Source organism: Schistocerca serialis, chromosome 12 (genome assembly GCF_023864345.2).
Source record: "Schistocerca serialis cubense isolate TAMUIC-IGC-003099 chromosome 12, iqSchSeri2.2, whole genome shotgun sequence".
Classification (NCBI taxonomy): domain Eukaryota; kingdom Metazoa; phylum Arthropoda; class Insecta; order Orthoptera; family Acrididae; genus Schistocerca; species Schistocerca serialis.
Window position 1 is genome coordinate 25,143,714 of NC_064649.1, and position 23,268 is coordinate 25,166,981.

The 23,268-nt window shown below is 41.5% G+C and overlaps 1 protein-coding gene across 2 annotated transcripts in view; it reads right to left on the minus strand.

Annotated features, from left to right (window-relative positions):
• Nucleotides 1–23,268, minus strand: part of LOC126428471 (activin receptor type-2A) — a 118,582-nt gene that overhangs the window by 68,860 nt on the left and 26,454 nt on the right. For both annotated transcript variants that reach the window (XM_050090407.1, XM_050090406.1), the window contains exons 2-3: nt 15,749–15,933; nt 4,079–4,244 (exon numbers count right to left, since the gene is read on the minus strand). In XM_050090407.1, the coding sequence (XP_049946364.1) occupies nt 4,079–4,244; nt 15,749–15,933 (351 nt within the window). The remainder of the gene's footprint in view (nt 1–4,078; nt 4,245–15,748; nt 15,934–23,268) is intronic.

Here is a 23,268-nt window from a genome sequence, read left to right on the forward strand (position 1 = left end):
TAACCTATTTACTGATTTGGAGTACATCCTTGCTCCAGGTCAGGCTTCTGACACTCTTCCAAATGCTTCTGCTTTTCTCCCCCCCCCCCCCCCCCACTTGTTTATTTCTCTGTCATTTTTTCTATCTTCCTGTATCAGACTTCCTAGGTACTTGAAACTCTCCACTCTCCTCAATCATTCCTCACCAATTGTTCTTCCAATTGTTCCTCTCCCCTTCATTCTTGTTGTGATAATCATCTCACTCTGACTTGCACTATTCTTGTACTGTTCATTCCCATACGACTAACTGCTCTTGTACTTCCTCCTCCTTATTCCCCCAAATCATCAGATCATCTGCAAACACCACAGTTTTCATCTTTCCTTTCGCCAATTACTTGTGCTACTGAACTCATTATATCATGCATCACTACAATGAAGAGTAATGGTGAAAGTGCACTTCCCTGCCTCAAGCCATTCTTCTGTTCAATCCAAGCTGATCTCTCCCCTCCCACTTTCACACAGCTCATACTTCCATGGTACATTTCCCTTATCTTCCAAATCATCTGTTTTGCTACTCCTCTGCTCCCTACGTACACTATCATATGCTTTTTCGATGTCCAGAAAGGTCATTAGTAGATCTATTCCATATTCATAGTGTTATTCCTGCAGTTGTCTTACAACAAAAGTTAGATCCACTGTGGACCTTCCTGTTCTAAAGCCATGTTGCTCTTCTCCCATCTCTCCTCCTAATTTTACCCAAATTCATGCTTCCAAAATTTGCTCAAAGCTCTTTCCACAATGACACATCAGTGTTATCCCCCAATAGTTCTTGCACTCTTTTTTATTTCCATTCTTAAAGATCAGAACAATTATTCCCTTCTTCCAGTCTTCTGGGATCATCTTCTGTCCCTACACAATTTTCATTACTCGATATAGCCACTGTACCCCCACCTCGCCTGCTGCTCTCACCGTCTCTACACTTAGCTCATCCAGACCCAATGACTTCCCTACCCTCATCTTGCCCAATGTCTCTTCCACTTCTCCTCATGTAAGGTCTTTTTCTATTTACTGTTCCTCCTCTTTTTTCTCCTCAGAATGTTCCTCCTCATCCAGGTCTCCATTCGGGTTCAGTTCTTTAAAATACTCCTTCCACATATTCTTGAGTTCCTCCTTATTCTCTACATCTTGGCCACTTTTGTTCGCCATTTTTGTTGGTACTTTTGTTGAGGAGGTACTGGATAGAATTGGAGAGAACAGGGATCTGTGGCACAACTTGACTAGACGAAGCGATCGGTTGGTAGGACACGTTCTGAGGTATCATGGGATCACCAATTTAGTATTGAAGGGAAGTGTGGAGGGTAAATATAGTACAGGGAGACCAAGATATGAATACACTAGGCAGATTCAGAAGGATGTAAATTGCAGTAGTTATTTGGAGATGAAGAGGCTTGCACGGGATAGAGTAGTGTGGAGAGTTGCAGCAAACCAGTCTGGACTGAAGACAACAACAAGAACAACAACACAGAGAGAGAAATGGAACAAATGGATGATGGGTGAAACCCAACATGAATTCACACCAAAGGGAGTTTTAAAATGAACTACAATCAAACAAGTGTGTCATTGGATAAAACAGTCGTGGTCTAGAGTGTAAGAAGACATTACTGTCACATCTTTCAAGAAGTGTGGCATACGTAACATTCTCGATGGCAGTGAACACCATCTTATATATGAGGAGGACAACAATGGCAACATTGGATAAAACAGTCATGGTATAGAGTGTGAAAAGACATTTCTGTCGCATCTTTCAAGAAGTGTGGTATAAGTCACATTCTCGATGACAGTGAACACCATCTTATGTATGAAGATGACAACAATGACAACAAAGAAGAAGAAGAAAAGTCCAGATGATGATTTTCTGCGATTTTAAAGGTCAGTTCAGTTTTATAAACTAAGAATTTTTTTTAGCTGGGTTTTGCAATGTAATAATGAAACTGGTAAAAATGTTATTAAAAAGGCTTAAAAATTAAGGTGTGTCTTATACTCCATAAAATATGGTATGTGTTACTGGATGTCTATGTGCAGGTCAAGCAATTCTCATCAATTTCAGACTGGAGGTCTGTCAGCATGGAGTTGTTGCCTGATCCCAAAAGGTTTAAAAAAAAAAAAAAAAAAAAAAAAGGGTTCAAATGGCTCTGAGCACTATGGAACTTAACTTCTGAGGTCATCAGTCCCCTAGAACTTAGAACTACTTAAACCTAACTAACCTAAGGACATCACACACATCAACGCCCAAGGCAGGATTCGAAACTGTGACCGTAGTGGTTGCGCGGTTCCAGACTGTAGCGCCTAGAACCGCTCGGCCACCCCGGCCGGCTTTGCAACAGGTTCAGATAAAGACATCTCGCTGATACGTTTGTTTGCATGGCCATCTTCTGCAGCAACTGTTAACATCTGTTACTATAGGTTATCCATCTTGAGCTGACTGCAAACTTGCAATCTTCCCTGCTGCAAGACGCCATCACCATTGGAAAAAGAATTGAGTATGAACAGAAGCAAATAGTCTTCAATAATGTTCACATAGTCTATGTGTGTCAAGATGTCTACAACTATTGCCACAGGACCCATGGAAGCCTAAATGAATGTCCCCCATAGCATAATATTGTCACCACTGGCTTGCATCCATGGCATGGTGCACGTTTTGAGCAGCTGTTCGACAGGATGACAATGTACCCAGACAGAACAGTGATTAAACACTTCTATTTACAAGGCTTAACACCGAAACAGTTCAAGGCAGGATTGGACAAAGTTGCACATCTGCTACTGTGTTTACAACAGTTTACAACTGAGTAAATGACTTTAAATGTGGCCATAAGTCCACAAAAGATGATGACTATTCAGATTGTCCAGTGAAAGTTATCAACCCCCAAACAATTGACAAAATAAATGATGTAGTTTCGAGTGATCTTTGAAACAAAATGTGCAAAACAACTGAGGCCTGAGGCATAGAGCAAGATAAAGTGTTTTCAATTTTGCACAAAAAATAATGTTTGGAAAACACCTCGGGAAGACAGGTCTGCATTTACTCTCACTGGAGAATAAATGCGACCGTACGGTCAATGCTGAGACTGTTTCGATACTTTTCTGTTGAAATCCTATCAGGTTTCTGCATTAATATGTAACTGTGGATGAAACGTGGATACAATACACTTCACTCCAGAGACTAAGGAACAATCAAAACAGTGGATTTATAAAGGCGAAGGTGGTGAAACTGGCTGAAAATGTGATGGCCACATTTTTTTGGGATGCACTTGGAATCATCTGTGTCAATTACTTGTAAAAGGGACAAACAATAACTGGAGAGCATTATGCGTCAGTGCACCAGTTGAGTGAAAAAAACCTTAAAAAACATCCTCGTTTGAGAAAGAAAAATATCCTCTTCCATCACAACAGTGTATGGACGCACACCTATACAGCTTTGATGGCCAAAATTATGGAATTAAAGGTTCAAATCATTGCAACATCAACCATATTTGTAAGATTTGACCAACAGTGATATTATTTTAGTTTTCAAACTTTGTAAGAAGGGCTCAGCGGACAGCAATTCACACTGACCAAGGAGCCTCATCCCCCCCACCTATTTTGCTGACCTTCTGAAATACTTTTCTTGGACAGCTTAAAAATGTTGGAGCAATGATTGGAAAAATGTATGGAGTTAAAAGCGGATTATACTGAAACATAAAAAAATAATTTCCCGAAAAGACTTGTTGTTCTCTCTTTTTCTAAGGACTTACTGAACGAGCCTTGTAAAGTGATGAATCCAGGAACATATTACAGTCTCCTATGTATCACTCCCCCGGGGACAGCAAAGACAAGATTAGATTAGTTACAGTGTGCACAGAGGTATTTGGGCAGTCATATTTCCTACACTCAATATACGAATGGAGCACAAAAAAAAACCCTAACATGCTTTACAGTGGGATGTTCCCACCTGCAATGCAATGCGCGTTGATTTGCAGAAATGGATCTAGACGCAGGTAAACTAAGCAGCATATTTAAGTTATGAATAAAAAGAATTTGTTGCAAAAGTTGTGTCACTCACGGGGGAAAGAAGTGGGCCGAGGTGGAGCAGGTTGTGGCTGCCAGCTGAAGTTGTGGTTGCAGAGGTCTCTCTCGCAGCAGCAGAAGAAGACATTGTGATTCGGGTTTTCGTTCTGCTCCACACACTCCGTCCGGTTCTGGCACTGTACATTGCTTAAGAAGCAGCCCTGTAATGGAAGCACAATGTGTGAGAGTGTAGCACATGTCAAAACATTTTTCTATAAGGATAGCTACAACAGCTTCAATCTTATGTACCAAATCACTACTGGTGTAGAAGAGTGGACAAATGCTGAGATTTAAAAATTGTTTTAACTTTTTATAATGTTGTTCAATAAAATCATCATCCATGTTACTAAGCAACTATGCCAGAACCTGGTATCAGTTGCAGGTTGTCTGTCTAACAACCTCCAGCGCAACAAAAATTTGATTTTTAGTATTTCATATAATTATTGAGCAAATTTAAAATTTTAAAATTAAGTGGTATTAAAGATTTAACACAATAAATCAAATATTACAGGTATAAACTATGTGCACTATGAGAGCACTTGGTGACTTACAATGAAGTTAGAACCCAATTTCAAATCTTTACGGAAATTTTTATAGCTGACTCCCCCTACACAATGATGAACGGACAAAAGTTTATTGCTTAATATATTTTTGCTGCTCATGTTGTAAAAATTCAGCATCAGACATTCCTTCTTTAGTACCAACTCTATTCGCAACACGGTTTGGAGACAGTACCTGCGTACATCACTGAATGTAGCTGTAAAATTATATATTGTATGACACGTACTTCAGGAGATATTACACATCACTGAAGTGCAGGAAAAACTTTCTTCTGTTTAAAATAGAATGCAAATCATCCACACAATATTCATCTAGTGTTTCATAACGACAACACTTAGTAACTTTGTACAAATTTTAAACATAATTTCAAACATTTTGTGAACTTTCTCTTACTTACTATTTAACACGTTACTTTATTTGTTAAGTAATTGACATCTGAATCTGTTTTATACACAGGTGATCAATTGTTGAATGTATCTGTGGCTTACTGATATTATACTAATGGATCTGGCCATAAAATCTGCCAAGGTAGCTTGCTGTCACAAATACAGACTGGTACGAATATGCAGAGTGTAGATTTCACTCTGCTTATGCAACCTTGACCTCTACTTAGTGTTGCCTGCATTTATGTTTGACAATGCAACATGAACATTCTGTCACAGCTTGCAGTATGTGCTTCCAGGCATAATTTTTACTGTTTCATCAATATGCAGATAGTTACTTGCAGATTTTATAGATTCTGTAATTACTTTCTGTCTCCATTTTTATGCACTGAGATGACTAAAACCGAGGGATAGCAAAATGCTCATATACAGATGGCAGCAGTATTGCATACACGAAGTAAAAAAAGGGCAGTGGACTGGCGGAGCTGTCATTTGTCATGTGAAAAGGTTTTTGACAAGATGATGGCCACACAACGAGAATTAACAGATTCTGAATGTGAAATGGTAGTCAGAGATAGAAGCATGGGACATTCCAAGTTGGAAATTCTTGGGGCAATCAATATTCTGAGATCCACAGTGTTAAGTGTGTGCCCAGTTTACCAAATTTCAGGCATTACCTGTCACCACGGACAACACAGTGGCCAACGACCCTATCAACCGAGAAGTGCGACATTTGCTTAGAGTTGTCAGTGCTAACAGACAAGTAATACCGCATCATATAACTGAAGAAATTGATGTGGGATGTACAACAAATGTATCCATTACGACAGTGCACCAAAATTAGGCATTAATAGGCTGCAGCAGCTGATGACCATCACGAGTACATTTGCTAACAGCACATCGCCTGCATCACCTCTCCTGGACTCGCGACAATACGGGTTGGACCCTAGACGACTGGAAAACCGTGGCCTGTAAGATGAGTCACAATTTTTGTTGGTAAGAATCTGATGGTCGTGTCCAAGTGTGGTGGAGACACCATCAAGCCACAGACCCAAGTTATCACTAAGGCATTATGCAAGCTGGTAGTGGCTCCTTAACGATGCGGGCTGTGTTGATGTTGAATGAATTGGGTCCTCTGGTCCAACTAACAAAAACCGCTGACTGGAAATGGTTATGTTCGGGTCCTTCGAGGTGATTTGCAGCCCTTCCTGGACGTCACGCTCCCAAACAATGGAATTTTTATGGATGATAATGTGCCATGTCACTGTGTGACAATTCTTCACAACTGGTTTGAAAAACATTCTGGACAATCTGACCAAATGATTTGTCCACCCAGATCACCCAACATGAATCCCACTGAACATTTATGGGACAAATCAGGTCAGTTCATGCACACACTAAACAACTTATGCATTATGAAATGTTTTGTATTTGTGTTGTAAGAAAAAAAGAAGATAATCAATCAGTCACCCATTTTCATTGGCAATATACAATTTTACAAAATCTATCTTTTTTTAATTGCAAAAAGATCAGACTATACACACAGCAAGGAAATTATACTCCGCTTTCGACAACTGAACTCCGCTGAATACCCACAGATAAAGTAGTCGTGGAAAACAGTACACTGCATAAGATATAAAGATAACAGTTATCTCACTGTGAATTGGGTAGACCGAGAACAAGCCTAGCTTGACAAGTATAGGGGCAGGGTACCATGCATCACTGTTTTCAAGCAACCACCTACATCCACTGCTGTGTCCAAGCAAAAAGATCAGACTATACACACAGCAAGGAAATTATACTCCGCTTTCGACAACTGAACTCCGCTGAATACCCACAGATAAAGTAGTCGTGGAAAACAGTACACTGCATAAGATATAAAGATAACAGTTATCTCACTGTGAATTGGGTAGACCGAGAACAAGCCTAGCTTGACAAGTATAGGGGCAGGGTACCATGCATCACTGTTTTCAAGCAACCACCTACATCCACTGCTGTGTCCAAGCAACTACCCATGCAATCAGCAAAACCTGAATCAGGAAACCCCAAGGGTGTAAGCAAAATCTCTTCAGGTTTTAATAACAGGAGAAAATCTTACTTTCTGTTACAAACTGGAAATCGAGTGATAATTATAGCTTGTTTTTATAATGATACTTGGGGAAAAAAACAGGAAAAAATGTAGATGGTTGAAACTATAAAGTAATTGGCACTTTCTCCAAGTTGGGAAGTCAGGACAATGTGAATACAAATTTTGGTGTGACATGCATTAGGAGATGACATTACACATTACATATCACAGAAGGGAGATTCAAGTTTAGCTTCACATTGATGATGAGGTCATGAAGGACTGAGCATAAGAGCACAAGCTCAGCTTGGGAAAGGGTAGGGAAGCAAAGTGACCATCCTGTTTTAAAGGAACTGTCACAGAATTTGCCTCAACCTTGCTCTTCTGTTCACTTTTACTGCACAAATACACTGTTCAGGTCAATATGACCTGACATTAAAATACTGCCAAAAAATTCCAGTAACATACATTTTTTTGGGCAGTTGTTGGCACTGTTATATTCCAATACATTGTTGAAAATAATAACATTCTACCTACTTCCAAATACCGCGAATTGCAGAAAGTTTAACAGAACATTTTTTTTTTTTTTTTTTTTTTTTTTTAGTGGATTTCTTATCAAATCACACAAGACACAAATATCTTACAAAATTTTTCATTGGACATGGTTGCTCGAAATGTGATCCACTCAGTATCCTAATCCCACAAACTTTTTGCAGATTCCTCATGTGATCAATATGCACTAGCAAGGAATAAGAATGCAACATACGAGCGGCATTCAAAAAGTAATGCAACACATTTTTCCTGAAAGTAGGTTGATTTATTTGTGGTTCCAATACACCATATTACTCCCCACACTACTGGTTATAAAACAACTAGTTTTCAACCTAAATATCTGTTCAATGCTGCAGGCTTATGTTACCTTACTGGGAGAGCCTGTATGCCCGCACGGTCCCACTCAACTACTCGATGTCGGAGGCAACGACTTGCTGCATCATACAAATACTGCTTCCTGTAGAGTGCATACTTCATTGGGCCAAACACGTGGAGGTCAGAGGATGTGAGACCCAGTCTGTGGGGTTGATGAGGAAGCACAGTCCAATGAAGTTTTGTGAGCTCCTCTCAGGTGCTTGGACTTTTGTGAGGCTTTGCATTGCCATGGACAAGGAGAAGTTCATTTTCAATTTTGTGACAATAAACATGCTGAAGTCATTTCCTCAATTTCCTGAGGGTAGCGTTATACACTTCACAGTTTATCATAGCACCATCAGGAAGGACATCAAAACAGAAAAACCTGTTCAGCATCCCAGAACACCGTTGCCATGACTTTACCGGCTTGTGATGTGGCTTTGAACTACTACTACGGAGAAGGAGTGGTGTGGTGCCACACCGTGGATTGCCGTTTTGTTTCCAGTTCAAAGTGATGAACGCATATTTCATCACCTGTGGTAATGTTCGACAAAAAATTGTCACGATCAGCCTCGAAACTTTGCAACTCCTGTGGTGTCAAGTGAGAGCTCATCGGAGGGCAGAGTAGAGGTCTATTGTGTTTTCTGATGAAAGCTGTTTCTGCCCCGGTGCCAGTGATGGCCACGTGTGTGTTAGGAATAGGTCAGGTGCGCCCCTGCAACGTAGCCTGCAGCCTAGACACACTGGACCTACGTGGTGCAATACGGTCGAGTGCACGATTTCGTGTGACAACAGGAACACTCTCATGGTTATCTCACACACCATGCCTGCAAATTTGTACATCAATCTGGTGATTTGACATGTTGTGCTGCCACGAATGGACAGCATTCTGAAGGGTCTTTTCTAAAGGGAAATGCCCCCCATATACTGCTGTTGTAAACCAACATGCTCTACAGCGTGTCAGCACATTGCCTCGACCTGCTCGATCATCAGATTTGTCTCCAATAGAGCACGTAGGGGACACCATCGGACGACAACGCAGTGTCATCCACACCCAGCATCGACCATCCCTGTACTGACCAACCGAGTGGACCAGACGTGGAACTCCTTCCCTCAAACTGACATCCAGAACTCCTTCCCTCAAACTATCTAACCAGTACAACATAATGCATGCACGATTGTATTCTTGCAATCAATATTCTGATGGTTAGACTCGCTATTAATGTACCAGCATTTCTCAGCTTACATTAACCTGTGGATCTTGGAACATTAATCACTTAAATACATTACCTAGACAAATGTATTCCCAAAATTTAATTATTCTGCATTAATTTTATCATGGCGTTCAGATTTTTCTGCCGTAGATTCTTTCTTGTAAAAACAGATTTTCGTTTGAAAAAATGTTTTTATGAGTTTTTCCCAATCAGTACTTACTTTCCAGACATGCCCTGTAGAATCTAAATTCCACCATCGACACAACTGCTGCTTTAGTTCACAATGCAGCCACCGTGTTATATCTTATGTAAGCCAAATACACTAGTGTGGAAAACATGGAACAAACAGATCATTCTGTTGACATGTGAAGGACAGCCATGAAGTTTCAATTACCATGTCATATACTTAAAATTGAGTAATTAGCTTTTTGTCTGTTTCTAGGAACATATACTGCCCTGGTACACTTCAATATCCATATGCCGCAGTACTGTAGCTCACCACTAGTGGAGCCAAAGCAAAATGGTATAGCCTGTAGTTATCATTTTCTATATGTTGTTGTTGTTGTTGTTGTGGTCTTCAGTCCTGAGACTGGTTTGATGCAGCTCCCCATGTTACTCTATCCTGTGCAAGCTGCTTCATCTCCCAGTACCTACTGCAATCTAAATCCTTCTGAATCTGCTTGGTGTATTCATCTCTTGGTCTCCCTCTACAATTTTTACCCTCCATACTGCCCTCCAATACTAAATTGGTGATACTTTGATGCCTCGGAACATGTCCTACCAACCGATCCCTTCTTCTAGTCAAGTTGTGCCACAAACTTCTCTTCTCCCCAATTCTATTCAATACCTCCTCATTAGTTACGTGATCTACCCATCTAATCTTCAGCATTCTTCTGTAGCACCACATTTCGAAAGCTTCTATTCTCTTCTTATCTAAACTATTTATCGTCCATGTTTCACTTCCATACACGGCTACACTCCATACAAATACTTTCAAAAACGGCTTCCTGACACTTAAATCTATACTCGATGTTAACAAATTTCTCTTCTTCAGAAACGCTTTCCTTGCCATTGCCAGTCTACATTTTATATCCTCTCTACTTCGACCATCAACAGTTATTTTACTCCCTAAATAGCAAAACTCCTTTACTACTTTAAGTGTCTCATTTCCTAATCTAATTCCCTCAACATCACCCAACTTAATTTGACTACATTCCATTATCCTTGTTTTGCTTTTGTTGATGTTCATCTTCTATCCTCGCTTCAAGACACTATCCATTCCTTTCAAGTCCTTTGCTGTCTCTGACAGAATTACAATGTCATCGGCGAACCTCAAAGTTTTTATTTCTTCTCCATGGATTTTAATACCCACTCCGAATTTTTCTGTTGTTTCCTTCACTGCTTGCTCAATATACAGACTGAATAACATAGGGGAGGGGCTACAACCCCGCCTCACTCCCTTCCCAACCACTGCTTTCCTTTCATGTCCCTTGACTCCTATAGCTGCCATCTGGTTTCTGTACAAATTGTAAATAGCCTTTCGCTCCCTGTATTATACCCCTGCTACCCTCAGAATTTGAAAGAGAGTATTCCAGTCAACATTGTCAAAAGCTTTCTCTATTAAGTCTACAAAGTGCTATACCGTATTTACTCGAATCTAAGCCGCATTTTTTTCCCGGTTTTTTGTAATCCAAAAACCACCTGCGGCTTAGTATCAAGTGCAAAGCAAGCGGAAGTTCTGAAAAATGTTGGTGGGTGCCGCCACAACTAACTTCTACCGTCGAATATATGTAGTGCTACAATGGCATGCTTTGTAGGCACAAAGATAAATACTGGCACCAAAACCTGTACGTCAGTAAATAAATTAAAAAAAAGGGTGGAAGACGAGCTTTTTCCCTCCGCCCCGAGTTTCGACCACTGCATTTTGGTACATTATCCAATGAAGTAAATACAAATTCCGTATTGTTCATCTTCGAATGTAGCAGCATTTCAATGTACTACGAAAATCCGACTGGCAAGACTGTTTGGGATGTTTGTCAATATGGCCAACTCTACGTTCTGAATTTTTTCCTTCCTGTGAGAAGAGATGGTTGCTAATAGGAACTTTTATGAATTGTGAATCACATGCAGTATTCTCTTCACCATAAGAATAATACGAATATAAACATTTTCCATGTATTGTTTCATGTTTGCTGCTACTTCATTTAAATCCTGTCTGCCTAATAAACTACGAAACTAGAGTGAGACCACAGCAAACGCGGAAGAATATACATATCATGTCATGTTTATATTTGTATTATTCTTATGCCTAATAGTGATACAGTCAGAAATGAAGCACGGCAATTGACTAGATTTTTAAATCTAAGATGACTCTAATTTCTGTGCAGAATGTAATGAACTATAGAGGCGCCTGCAACGATTTTCAATCGGAGAAAAATTTTCTCTAAACTTTCGTTCAGATCATCATGTATCATACGCAGTGTATTATTTGGTTCTTGTTGATCATTATCAAAGAAAGTAGTAGTGTAAGTAACAACAAATAGCAGTCTCTTGCCATTGTTTCGCTAATGAGACAATTCCTCTATCTTTTTTTTTTTTGTAAGCGGTGGTAGCACGCACAAAAGCAAGCCATGCCGCGAGCGGCGACAGTCCGTAAACACGCACTATCAGAATGCGACAAACAATGCACGACACAGTACAGTAATGCATTTTCAGCTTAGAGTGACTTAAACACCTATAACAAAGAATACGGCCCTTATCAGATCAAAGAAAAATAAGCACTCAATTCAAACTAGGCAAAGCACGTGAAAAAGGAAGGGTACCCGTATAAATATGGACGGAGTGCCTGACGCATAGCAATGGCTACCTGATGAACCTTAACTGCTAAGCTTACGACTCGAACCAAACTACTGTAGCTGTATCGTCATTGATTCGACCTATTGTCTCTCATATTACAACAGACCAACTTTGTTTCAATTTGGGGACGGCCTAAAACTTTTCTCTCCCCTTGAATTTCGAGTCTTAAATTTCAGGTGCGGCTTAGATTCGAGTAAATATGGTAAACGTAGGTTTGCCTTTCCTTAATCTAGCTTCTAAGATAAGTCGTAGGGTCAGTATTGCCTCACGTGTTCCAATATTTCTACAGAATCCAAAGTGATCTTCTATATTAGACATGGAATTACTCACCAAAAATCATTACTGAGTTCGTGGATGTATATGACAACAGTGCACCAACATATGATATGGTGGTTAGGTGGCACTTAAATTTCCACTCTGAATCACGAAGAACGAAGTGACAGACTGTCTCTCTGTGAAGAACTGTGGAAGACTGCCATACCACATTGGAGGATATGGAGGAAAAAGTGAAAATCCATTACGAATCAATTTTTGATTTCATTAGTTATGAATCAGTTTTCGATACCTCGCACATCCTGAACATGACTGTCAAGGCTCACAACTCCCCAGAAGATTGCTAGGTCCACATTTAAGTTGGACATGACAGAGTACAATAACATCAAAACTATACCTATAGTTTTAAAAAAAGGTTTTTAACAGCATTTTATTGGAGTATAGATGAGCACAAGGTGGATCTAAGTAACAGGACAGTGTTAGCAGCTCTGTTACCTCCCCTGATCTTACCGTTAAAATCCACCAACAAGCCATTTCTTGGCATACTGGAGCAGATGAGATTTTGTGGTCGAGGGAATCACTTTCTCGGTGCCGTACATACAATTCAGCAAATGCAACCAGGAGATGGGGTAGTTTAGATGGTACAGGACACTACACACTTCTCGCTAAGGCGGAAGAAAGTGGCCTTTCGCTGGGCACCTGGACACTCTGGAATCGAGGGTAACAAGGAAGCTCAATGAATAGCTAAAGCAGTCTGCCAGGGAAACACTGTAGCTCAGCACAGCGTTCACCCGAAGCTGCTGTGTCGTGGCTGATACATTAGTAGGAAAGACAGTGGCTGGAAACATCCCAACAGACAAGCTCCAGTCAGTCAACCCAACTATTCAATCTTGGCGCACTTCCTTTCGAACTCAAAGTAGATGAAAACTGGTCCTCAGTTGCTTTCGTATCGGACACTGCCCAATGATACTGCTTATCTCTCACAGTACAAAGAGTGTCACCTTATGGCAGTGTTTGAGGTGTAATAATTGCAATGCGTCACAATTTAGTGCTGTGCATTTTGTATGCTGACAGGAGGGACTTACCCTTAATTTTATGCAATGAGGAGACAATAGCAAGAAAATTGTTGAAATTCTGTGTGGCATCAGGGCTTCTGTCCAATTTAATCGGATTAATATTTTAACATATTTTTGAGTGACTGATGCATCCCATTCGGTCTGCATTCAACCAGCCATTCTTACGCCATCCACTGTTTCATTAATACTATTAACATATGACAGTGATATTAACAGATATACCACAGAATGTATGTTAAAATTTTTATGGCTGTTTTTGGAATCACACGGCCTTTGCTTTTTGTTTAAACAAGAGTGACTAATCGTACAAAAGTATTTCAATATTGAGAAAGGAAGCTGATGACCAAGCTGTTTAGCAACCAACAATTTTAAATTCACCCATCTGTGTTCATAACCAACTAAAAATCGTGCCAAACTGAGGTAGCAGCAGAAATGTTGCAGGTGGCTCAGGCCAATTCAAATTCTTTGGCCACCTAATAATCACCACTATTCTAACACAAAGCAGTAAAGCAAGCAGTAAAAATGTCAGCCCACTACAACTGAAAAAAGTTAATACATGAAATATATTCACATTTGCGAATATGAATAACAATCAGTTGTATAATGGAATGACAACAATGAAGATTTATGCTGGACAGGGACTCAAACTAAGATTTCCCACTTTTATCTCGAGGAGATTCCAGACCAGCACAAATTTTCATTGTCGTCATTCCATTATACAGCAAATGGTTGCTCATATTCACAGATATGAATACATTTCATGCATTTCGTAACAGTTATAGTCACTGCAGTGCCAGTTTCTTTGGACAAGCATGCATGTCCAGAGGAACTTCGCATCGTACTTCTGATGGCTCTGAGCACTATGGGACTTAACTTCTGTGGTCATCAGTCCCCTAGAAGTTAGAACTACTTAAACCTAACTAACCTAAGGACATCACACACATCCACGTCTGAGGCAGGATTCGAACCTGCGACCGTAGCGGTCACGCGGTTCCAGACTGAAGCGCCTAGAACCGCAAGGCCACACCGGCCGGCGTACTTCTGAACAGCACAGATACTACAACGTTTTATCATGTTGTACCACATCGAAAAAAAGTTAAGTCCCAACCATCATCTGACAAGGTGATGCCGAGTGTTTTTTGGCTTCGAGGGCATGTGTTTGCTCCACGGCAGTGTTCCAGCTCATTCTGCAGAGACAGACACAAACACCCATGTTGCTTCTTTACCCTCTCAAATTTACCTCATCCGAGATTCTCCTGACGTGGCAGCGAATTACTTCTTCCGCTTTCCTTGGATGAAAAAAATGTTGTAATAGACATTTTCAGAGTGATGAGGAGGTGGTTTTTGGCACAAAACATTTCTCGATCAGAAAAATACGAACCTCAGTAACTGAGGTTTCTGCCAAGTCACCCACATCGGAAAAAAAAGTGTCGCACTTATATATGTAGAACAGGACTAACACCATCACCAATTTTCAGGATCTCAGCTGGAATGTTCTGAGGTGGTAATTAAAGCTTTATGGTTACCCTTGACATATCTTCTGGTAAACCTTCCGGGATGTAAGGTCGTGGTCCATGAAACTCTTCAGCTCCTAACGTTTCGTCCAGAGCTGCGCTGGACATCTTCAGAGGGGTGTTTCTCCTCCGGTGAGTCTTGCCGACTGACGGGTCGGACGTCTGAGAGCGACTTATATATCGTAGAAAGTGGGCGAGACCAGAGTTACACGTGATATGCAGAGATAATCTTTGTCAGAGATAAAACTTAACTATCGATCGTAATCTCGTCACGGATAAAACTGTCTAGCAATTCTGTAGTGCTACTGTCCAAATATCACTAAGTTTCATGGTCACTTCTTTCCGATTAAAATTATCCATATGTTTATATATTTCAATTGCTTCTCTACAAAGACGTGGGTAATAGTTCGTCGTCGTAGATAAAATTTTTGTTTCGGAAAACTTCACTCGATGATTTCCTGGCTGAAAAGTGTGTTCTGCTACAGCCGATTTATCTGTTTTTCCTAATCGGCAAAGACTTCTGTGTTCTTTTAACCGTGTATTTATGCTTCTTTTCGTTGTTCTAACATAAACTTTACCACATGTACACGGAATTTTATATACGCCACTGGCCGACCCTTCATATACCTTGCATCTCAATCTCACAAGCTGTATTAACTTAGCTTCTCTCAATTGCTTCTAAACCCTGCAACAAGGCTACCTCGTGTATCACGTGTAACACAACTAGAGAAGCAAGGAACAAAAAAAGCACTCTTCTGACATAATTGTCCTCTGGGACAAGAAAAGCTCACACCTGCAAGAGAACAAAAGGAGTCACCTTGAGGGAGACGACAATTTCACCCAAGCTGTTGTTGCTCCAGACGACGTAGCAGTAGTTGTTCTTCCCAGCGTCCGGCACTGCACACTCCTGGACAGCATCGCAGCCGAAGCCCTGGCTGATGCAGGACGATCGATTGTAGAACTCACATTGCAGCTTGTGTGGCACGTGGGCACCCAGAAACCCTGCGAGAAATCGTTACGCTGTTTGAACTGCCATCACAAGTTACAACAATGAACAACATAGTGAATGCTCTCTTTTTTGTGCAGAACAGGCACACATCATTTTCATCTACGGACACACATCTTCGTCTACGGACAGTTATAAAAATAGACAGAACAAAAAAGTGAATCACAGCAACACAACTTACAGAGGTTCTAATGCATGTACAAATTAGCAAATTCATATCCCATAGATGTAAGAAAAGCAGTTCCTGTGAAACACTTGAGCTTTATCTAATTAGTAATCTTATGCTAATAAGAGCATCAACAATTAGAAAACTTGTGTTAAGGCTCTCTCATCCACACTGTCTACAAGAATGATCTGCAGCTCACAAGTGCAAGTTACATAGTTTCGAACACCTGGACCAAACAGTACAACATACGCTGAGATGAAAAGTCATGGGATATAGTCATATGCACGTATACAGGTCTTAGCGTATCTGGAAACATAAGGTATAAAAGGTCAGTGCATTGGCGGAGCTGTCATCTGTACTGAGCACGATTCATGCAAAATGGTTTCCGACACGACCACGGCTGCACAATGGGAATTACACAGCCTCTGAAACACAGAAAGGTAATTGGAGCCACATACACGGGACATTCCATATCAGAAATCGTTAGGGAATTCAATATTCAGTGTCAAGTATACCAAATTTCAGCATTATTTCGCACCGAAGACAATGCAGTGGCCAACGTTCTTCACTTCACGACTGAGAGCAGTGGCGTTTGCATTACAGCTGTCAGTGCTAACAGATAAGCAAAGCCACATGAAATAACCACAGAAACCAATGTGGGACGCACGACAAACATATCTGTTAGGATAGTAGAGTGAAATTTGGCGTTAACGGGCTGCGGCAGCAGACGACCTACACAAGTGCCTTTGCTACCGGCACAACATCGCCTGCAGCACCTCTCCTGGACTCGTGACCTTATCGGTTGGACCGTAGATGACTGGAAAACTGTGGCCTGATCAGATGGGTTCCAACTTCATTTGGTAAAAGTTGATGGTACAGTTCAAGTGTGGCACAGACAAAATGAAACCATGGAACAAGTTGTCAACAAGGCATTGTGTAAGCTAGTGGTGGCTCCTTAATGGTGTGGGCTGTGTTTACGTGGAATGGACTGGGTCCTCTTCTCCAACTGAACCGATCATTGACTGGAAGTGGTTATTTTCATCTACTTGGAGACAATTTCCACCCCTTCACAGACTTCATGTTTCCAAACAATGATGGAAAATTCATGGATGACAATGTGTTGCATGTCATGGGGTCACAATTGTTCACGGCTGGTTTAAATTACATTCTGGACAATCTGAGCGAATGGTTTGCCCACCCAGATTGCTCGACATGAAACCCGTCGAACATTTGTGGGACATAATCAAGGTGCCAGTTTGTGCACAAAATCCTACACTGGCAACATTTTGATAATTATGGACAGCTACAGAGGCAGCATGGCTCAATATTTATGCACAGGACTTCCAACAACTTGTTTAGTCCATGCCATGACTAGAAGCTGCACAACTCTAGGCAAAAGGAGGTCCGACACAATATTAGGAGGTACCCCATAACTTCTGTTACATCAGTGTGTCTTGTATAACACTGTAACAAGTTAGCTGTGAATGCAACAGAATTTAAAAGAGAAATTCAAAACGCGTTATCTACATAAATGAAGTTCTAGGAAGGCCATTAACAGACCCACAAAGCATACAGGGTGTGATCAATAAGTAGCACAACTGAATTAATTTAATTTTTTTTTTTATTGATCTAACTGGTACAAATCCTTAGTATTCCTCCAAGTAGCACCCTTGTGCTTCAACACAATGCACGTAACGCAATTTCCACTGCACGTACGCCTTCTGGAACTCACTTTTCGTGATCCTCTTTAGAAATGCCATCACAGCATTTTGGATGTTTTCTGTGGAACCAAATTGGTGTCCCTTGAGGTCCAGCTTGAGTCAAACAAAGAGGCAGAAGTCCACCGGTGACAGATTTGGACTGCAGGAAGGATGAGGCAATGTGGCAACCCTTTGCTTGATGTGTTCCAACACCCGCAGTGCACAGTGGCACGGTGCATTATCACGGTGCAGCTTCCAACAGGCGGCAATGTCTCACTGCACTCGGAGGATGCATTTGCACAACCTTTCAAGCACTTTCGTGTAAAATTTAGCATTCACAGTTTGTCCAGAGGGTACAAACTCCCGGTGAACCACACCACGACAGTCAAAAAAGCAGATGAGCATGGTTCTGACCCTCGACTTACTCATTTTGGCTTTCTTCAGGCACAGGGAATGGGCAGTGTGCCACTCAGCGCTCTGGCATTTGGTCTCCAAGTAGTACTCAAAACAGCACGATACGTCACCAGTAATCACATTTTGAAGAAAATTTGGGTTATCTAGGACACAGTTCAGAATTTCCTGGGAAATTTGCAAGCAATTTAGTTTTTGTTCGTCACTCGGGATTTTTGGCACCAACTTGGCACACACCTTTCGCACGGCCAAATCCTTAACAACAGTTTTTTGGATGGTACCATAGGAAATCCCCAACTCATCAACCATAAGACAAATGTCTAAGTGCCGGTCCGAGTCCAGGAGCGCCTTCACTTTGGCCGCATTTTCATCAATCCTTGAAGTTGATGGGCGACTGTCATTACTGAACAGAGAACCACAAAATTCGATGTGTTCACTCTCTGCTTCCCTACAGGTGACTGGAAAAAATATCGGTCTCTCCAGAAGGCTCTCCACTACCACACCCAGGAGGTCCGACCCCCTTCACTGTTCCATTCGTGCTACAGAAATTCAGTCCTACTACTTATTGGTCACACCCTGTAGATATCATAACTAAAAATGCAAGTGAAATTTCCTAGCAGATCAAAACAGTGCACAGGACTGGAGCTCAAACACACGACCTGTACCCTTCGTGGTCGAGTGCTTTACTGACTGAGCTACAAGAGCCCGGCTGACGACCTGCCCTCACAGCTTTACACCCACTTGCACCTCATCTCCTACCCTCCAAACTCCACGTAAGTCTCCTGCATACCTTGTGGGACTACTACATCTGGAAGAAACGATATTGCAGAAACATGGCTTTGCCACATTCCACAGGATTGCTTCCAGAATGAAACTTCAATTACAGAGGGAGAATTAACTATGCAAATAGTCCCCCGGCTGTGGCAATCCCTCATCTCCACAATATCCCAGCTTCTAGGACTGTGGATTTTCTGTGAAGCTTTGAAGGTGGGAGATGAGGTATTGTCAGAAGTCAAGCCGCAAAGATAGGTTCTGAAATGTGCTCGGATAGCTCAGTTGGAAGAGCACGTGCGCGTGAAAGGCATTGGTTCCAGGTACGAGTCATGGTCTAGCACAAAGTTTTAACCCGTCAGGAACTTTCAGATCAGTGCACGCCACTGTGCAGAGTAAAAATTCATTGTGAAAAATAAACACTGTTATGAAAACGCTAGTTTTCTTAAGCCCACAGATAGAAATACACATTACTTTTCTCTGTGCAGGTACCACAGCTCTACAAAATTCATAAGCTTACATTTTATGCCTCTGACTGTAATTATAAATTATTTTCCTCTATCGGCTGATGTTGTTGTTGTTGTTGTGGTCTTCAGTCCTGAGACTGGTTTCATGCAGCTCTCCATACTATTATATCCTGTGCAAGCTTCATCTCCCAGTACCTACTGCAACCTACATCCTTCTGAATCTGCTTGGTGTATTATGTATTCATCTCTTGGTCTCTCTCTATGATTTTTACCCTCCAATACTAAATTGGTGATCCCTTGATGCCTCAGAATATGCCCTACCAACCGATCCCTTCTTCTAGTCAAGTTGTGCCACAAATTCCTCATCTCTCCAATTCTATTCAATACCTCCTCATTAGTTATGTGATCTACCCATCTAATCTTCAGCATTCTTCTGTAGCACCACATTTCAAAAGCTTCTATTCTCTTCTTGTCTAAACTATTTATCGTCCACGCTTGATGTTAACTAATTTCTCTTCTTCAGAATCACTTTGCCATTGCCAGTCTACATTTTATATCCTCTCTACTTCGACCATCATCAGTTATTTTGCTCCCCAAATAGCAAAACTCATTTACTACTTTAAGCGTCTGATTTCCTAATCTAATTCCTGCAGCATCACCCAATTTAATTTGACTACATTCCATTATCCTCATTTTGATTTTGTTGATGTTCATCTTATATGCTCCTTTCGAGACACTGTGCATTACGTTCAGCTGCTCTTCCAGGTTCTTTGCTGATAGTTGATAGCATACAGAATTGAGCAGAATTAAATATTGAGAATTTTCCCATATGGATTAAAAGTGCAAAAATTTCTGTTCCCTTGTCATCTAATTATGAGCAATTGCTAATTTAACAGTAGCAAAGGGTGAAAAGCTCCAAATAGAGTGAGGAGCTCTTTTATTTGTATGTGGCTCAGATTTCTGTATAGTCCATATTTGTTTTGTGCTCTAATACTTAGCTCTAGGTACTTCTAAGGTAACACACGGCAGACGAAGTTCAGCAGAAGAAATTCTGGTCTCAAAGCGGGTGCCAGATATCACCACTTGACCATGTTTACTCTGCATTTTGCAGCTCCTGTAGCAGTCTATTCAGTACTCCTCACCTACTATGCTCTAGTTCCTGCACGTGTGATTCTCTCTTTGGAGTGGAGATCAGTGTGTCCAACCATAAAAGTAAATGGCAGGTCTCAGGTTGGTCTTCTAGTGATAGTGTACATTAGATAAAGCTCTTTCTCGACTTACGCCGAGATGGAACTGTTTGGTGGTTGTACACACATCAAAAAAAGTTTTGCATCACCCCAGTTCACAGAACTCCTGAAGATAGATATTGACTGTGGACATTGTATCACAGACACAGTTCCTTTGACTGTTCAGAGATGTCACTAAAGCCGCCCAAAGATGTGAACAACCATGCACGAGTAGCGCCTATTAGACGGAGGGGGTCCGACAGCCGTTCAGTTCCGGTCATTTCACTAGGAAGGAGGTACACAGCTCGTGTTGCCTGTAGTTCAAACATGCCTAGATGGTCAATACCGCGGTTCGAACGTGTCTGCATTGTTACTTTGTGCCAGAAAGGGTTCTCAACAAGGGAAGTGCTCAGCATCTCGGAGTCATCCAAAGCAATGTTGTTCGGACATGGAGGAGATACAGAGAGACAGGAACTGTCGATGACATGCCTCGCTCTGGCCGCCGAAGGGCTACTACTGCAGTGGATGACCGCTATCCGTGGATTACGGCTTGGAGGAACCCCGACAGTAACGCCGCAATGTTGAATAATGTTTTTCGTGCAGCCACAGGATGTCATGTTGCGACTCAAACAGTGCGCAATAGGCTGCATGATGCGCAACTTCACTCCCGACGTCCATCTTTGCAACCAAGACACCATGCAGCACAGTACAGATGGGCCCAACAACATGCCGAATGGACCGCTCAGGACTGGCGTCGTGTTCTCTTCAGCAGTGAGCGTCACATATGCCTTCAACCAGACAATCGTCGGAGGCATGTGTGGAGGCAAACCGGTCAGGCTGAATGCCTTAGACACACTGTCCAGCGAGTGCAGCAAGGTGGAGGTTCCTTGCTGTTTTGAGGTGGCATTATGTATGCCACTGGTGGTCATGGAAGGCACTATAGTGACTGTATGATAGTGAATGCCATCCTCTGACCAATATTGCAACCATATCGGAAGCATATTGGCCAGGCATTCGTCTTCATGGACAACAATTTGCGCCCCCGTTGTGCACATTGTGAATGACTTCCTTCAGGACAACAACATTGCTCAACTAGAGTGGCCAGCATGTTCTCCAGACATGGACCCTATCGAAAATGCCTGGGACAGATTGAAAAGGGCTGATTATGGACGACGTGATCCACGAACCACCTGAGGGACCTATGCCAAATCGCCACTGAGGAGTGGGACAATCTGGACCAACAGTGCCCTGATGAGCTTGGGGATAGTATGCCATGACGAATACAGGCATGCATCAACTCAAGAGGTACCGGTGTGTACAGCAATCTGGACCACCATCTCTGAAGGTCTCGCTGTATGGTGCTATAACATGCAATGTGTGGTTTTCATGAGCAATAAAAAGGGTAGAAGTGATGTTTATTTTCATCTCCATTCCAATTTTCTGAAAAGGTTCCAGAACTCTCGGAAGCGAGGTGATGCAAACTTTTTTTGATTTGTGTACATTAAGTTCTATGGGCCGGTTCGCTGCTTTTTCCTGTCTTATTTCATTGGCCATTTTCTGTCTGATATTTGATGGTGCTATGGCCACAAGTTGATTAATTTTGCAGACAGGTGGTGGCCTCAGCCATCCGGTAACAGTCCTGACGTCTACTTATTTGAAGTGGCAAGACATCACCCATACTGGTATCACATTTTCTGCAGCTGTAAAACAGAGCCCCACTGCTGATGATCGAATAACTTCAGGCTGCGCTCCACATGTTGAACCGGTCAGTTTACGTATCATATTGTTCACTGCACATATTTTTTTCTTTTAGATCAGTGCAGTGTTTTCCAAACGACAGTGAACAGTCTAGGCAGACTCTCTCATATTTTTGTTTGGTGCAGGGTTGTAGCCTAACCACTCTCCATTCTATTCACATATATCTTGTGGCTTCTCTAATATGCAGGAGGAATGCACATAATTGCATTTTTTCTGGGTTAGGTCACAGGTTACTTTCTTCATAGTCGTTCCCCTAGGTATCCAAAGCCTCTGTCACTTTTCTTTCAACCTCTTCAAATGATGTTGCTTGAACAGTAATGATGGTGTCAACTGAATCTTTCATTTTCCAACTGGCCTGGCTGGTCACTTGTGTGTATATTATACAGAACAGGGGAAAGAACGCTCCCTTGTGGTAAGTCATTCTTTTAGTTTCTCCAACTACTTTCCTTCCCTTGGAGGATTATATACAACCTTCAATTCGTACCATGCCTCACAACATGTAAGTCAGTCAAACATCCTTTGTTATTTCATAGACTTTTGTGAGGAGTCATCGGTGGTTTACTGTATCGTATGCAGCAGACAGTTCAACAAAGGCAGCAGTAGTTACGATTTCCTTTCAGAGCTGTCTTCAATGTTTTGAGTCAGATTTAGTATTTTATTACATCATGCTTTCCCTGGTCTGAATCCAGTTTGTTCAGGGATTCTGTCTTGTTTTTTTCCAAACAGTAACAGTTGGTGAGCCATCAGGTTTGGAGTGCCGTTTGTACACAACAGTGGGCTTGTAGGAGCATAGCTGCAATTTTTTTTTTATTCATTTCCACACTCTTCACCT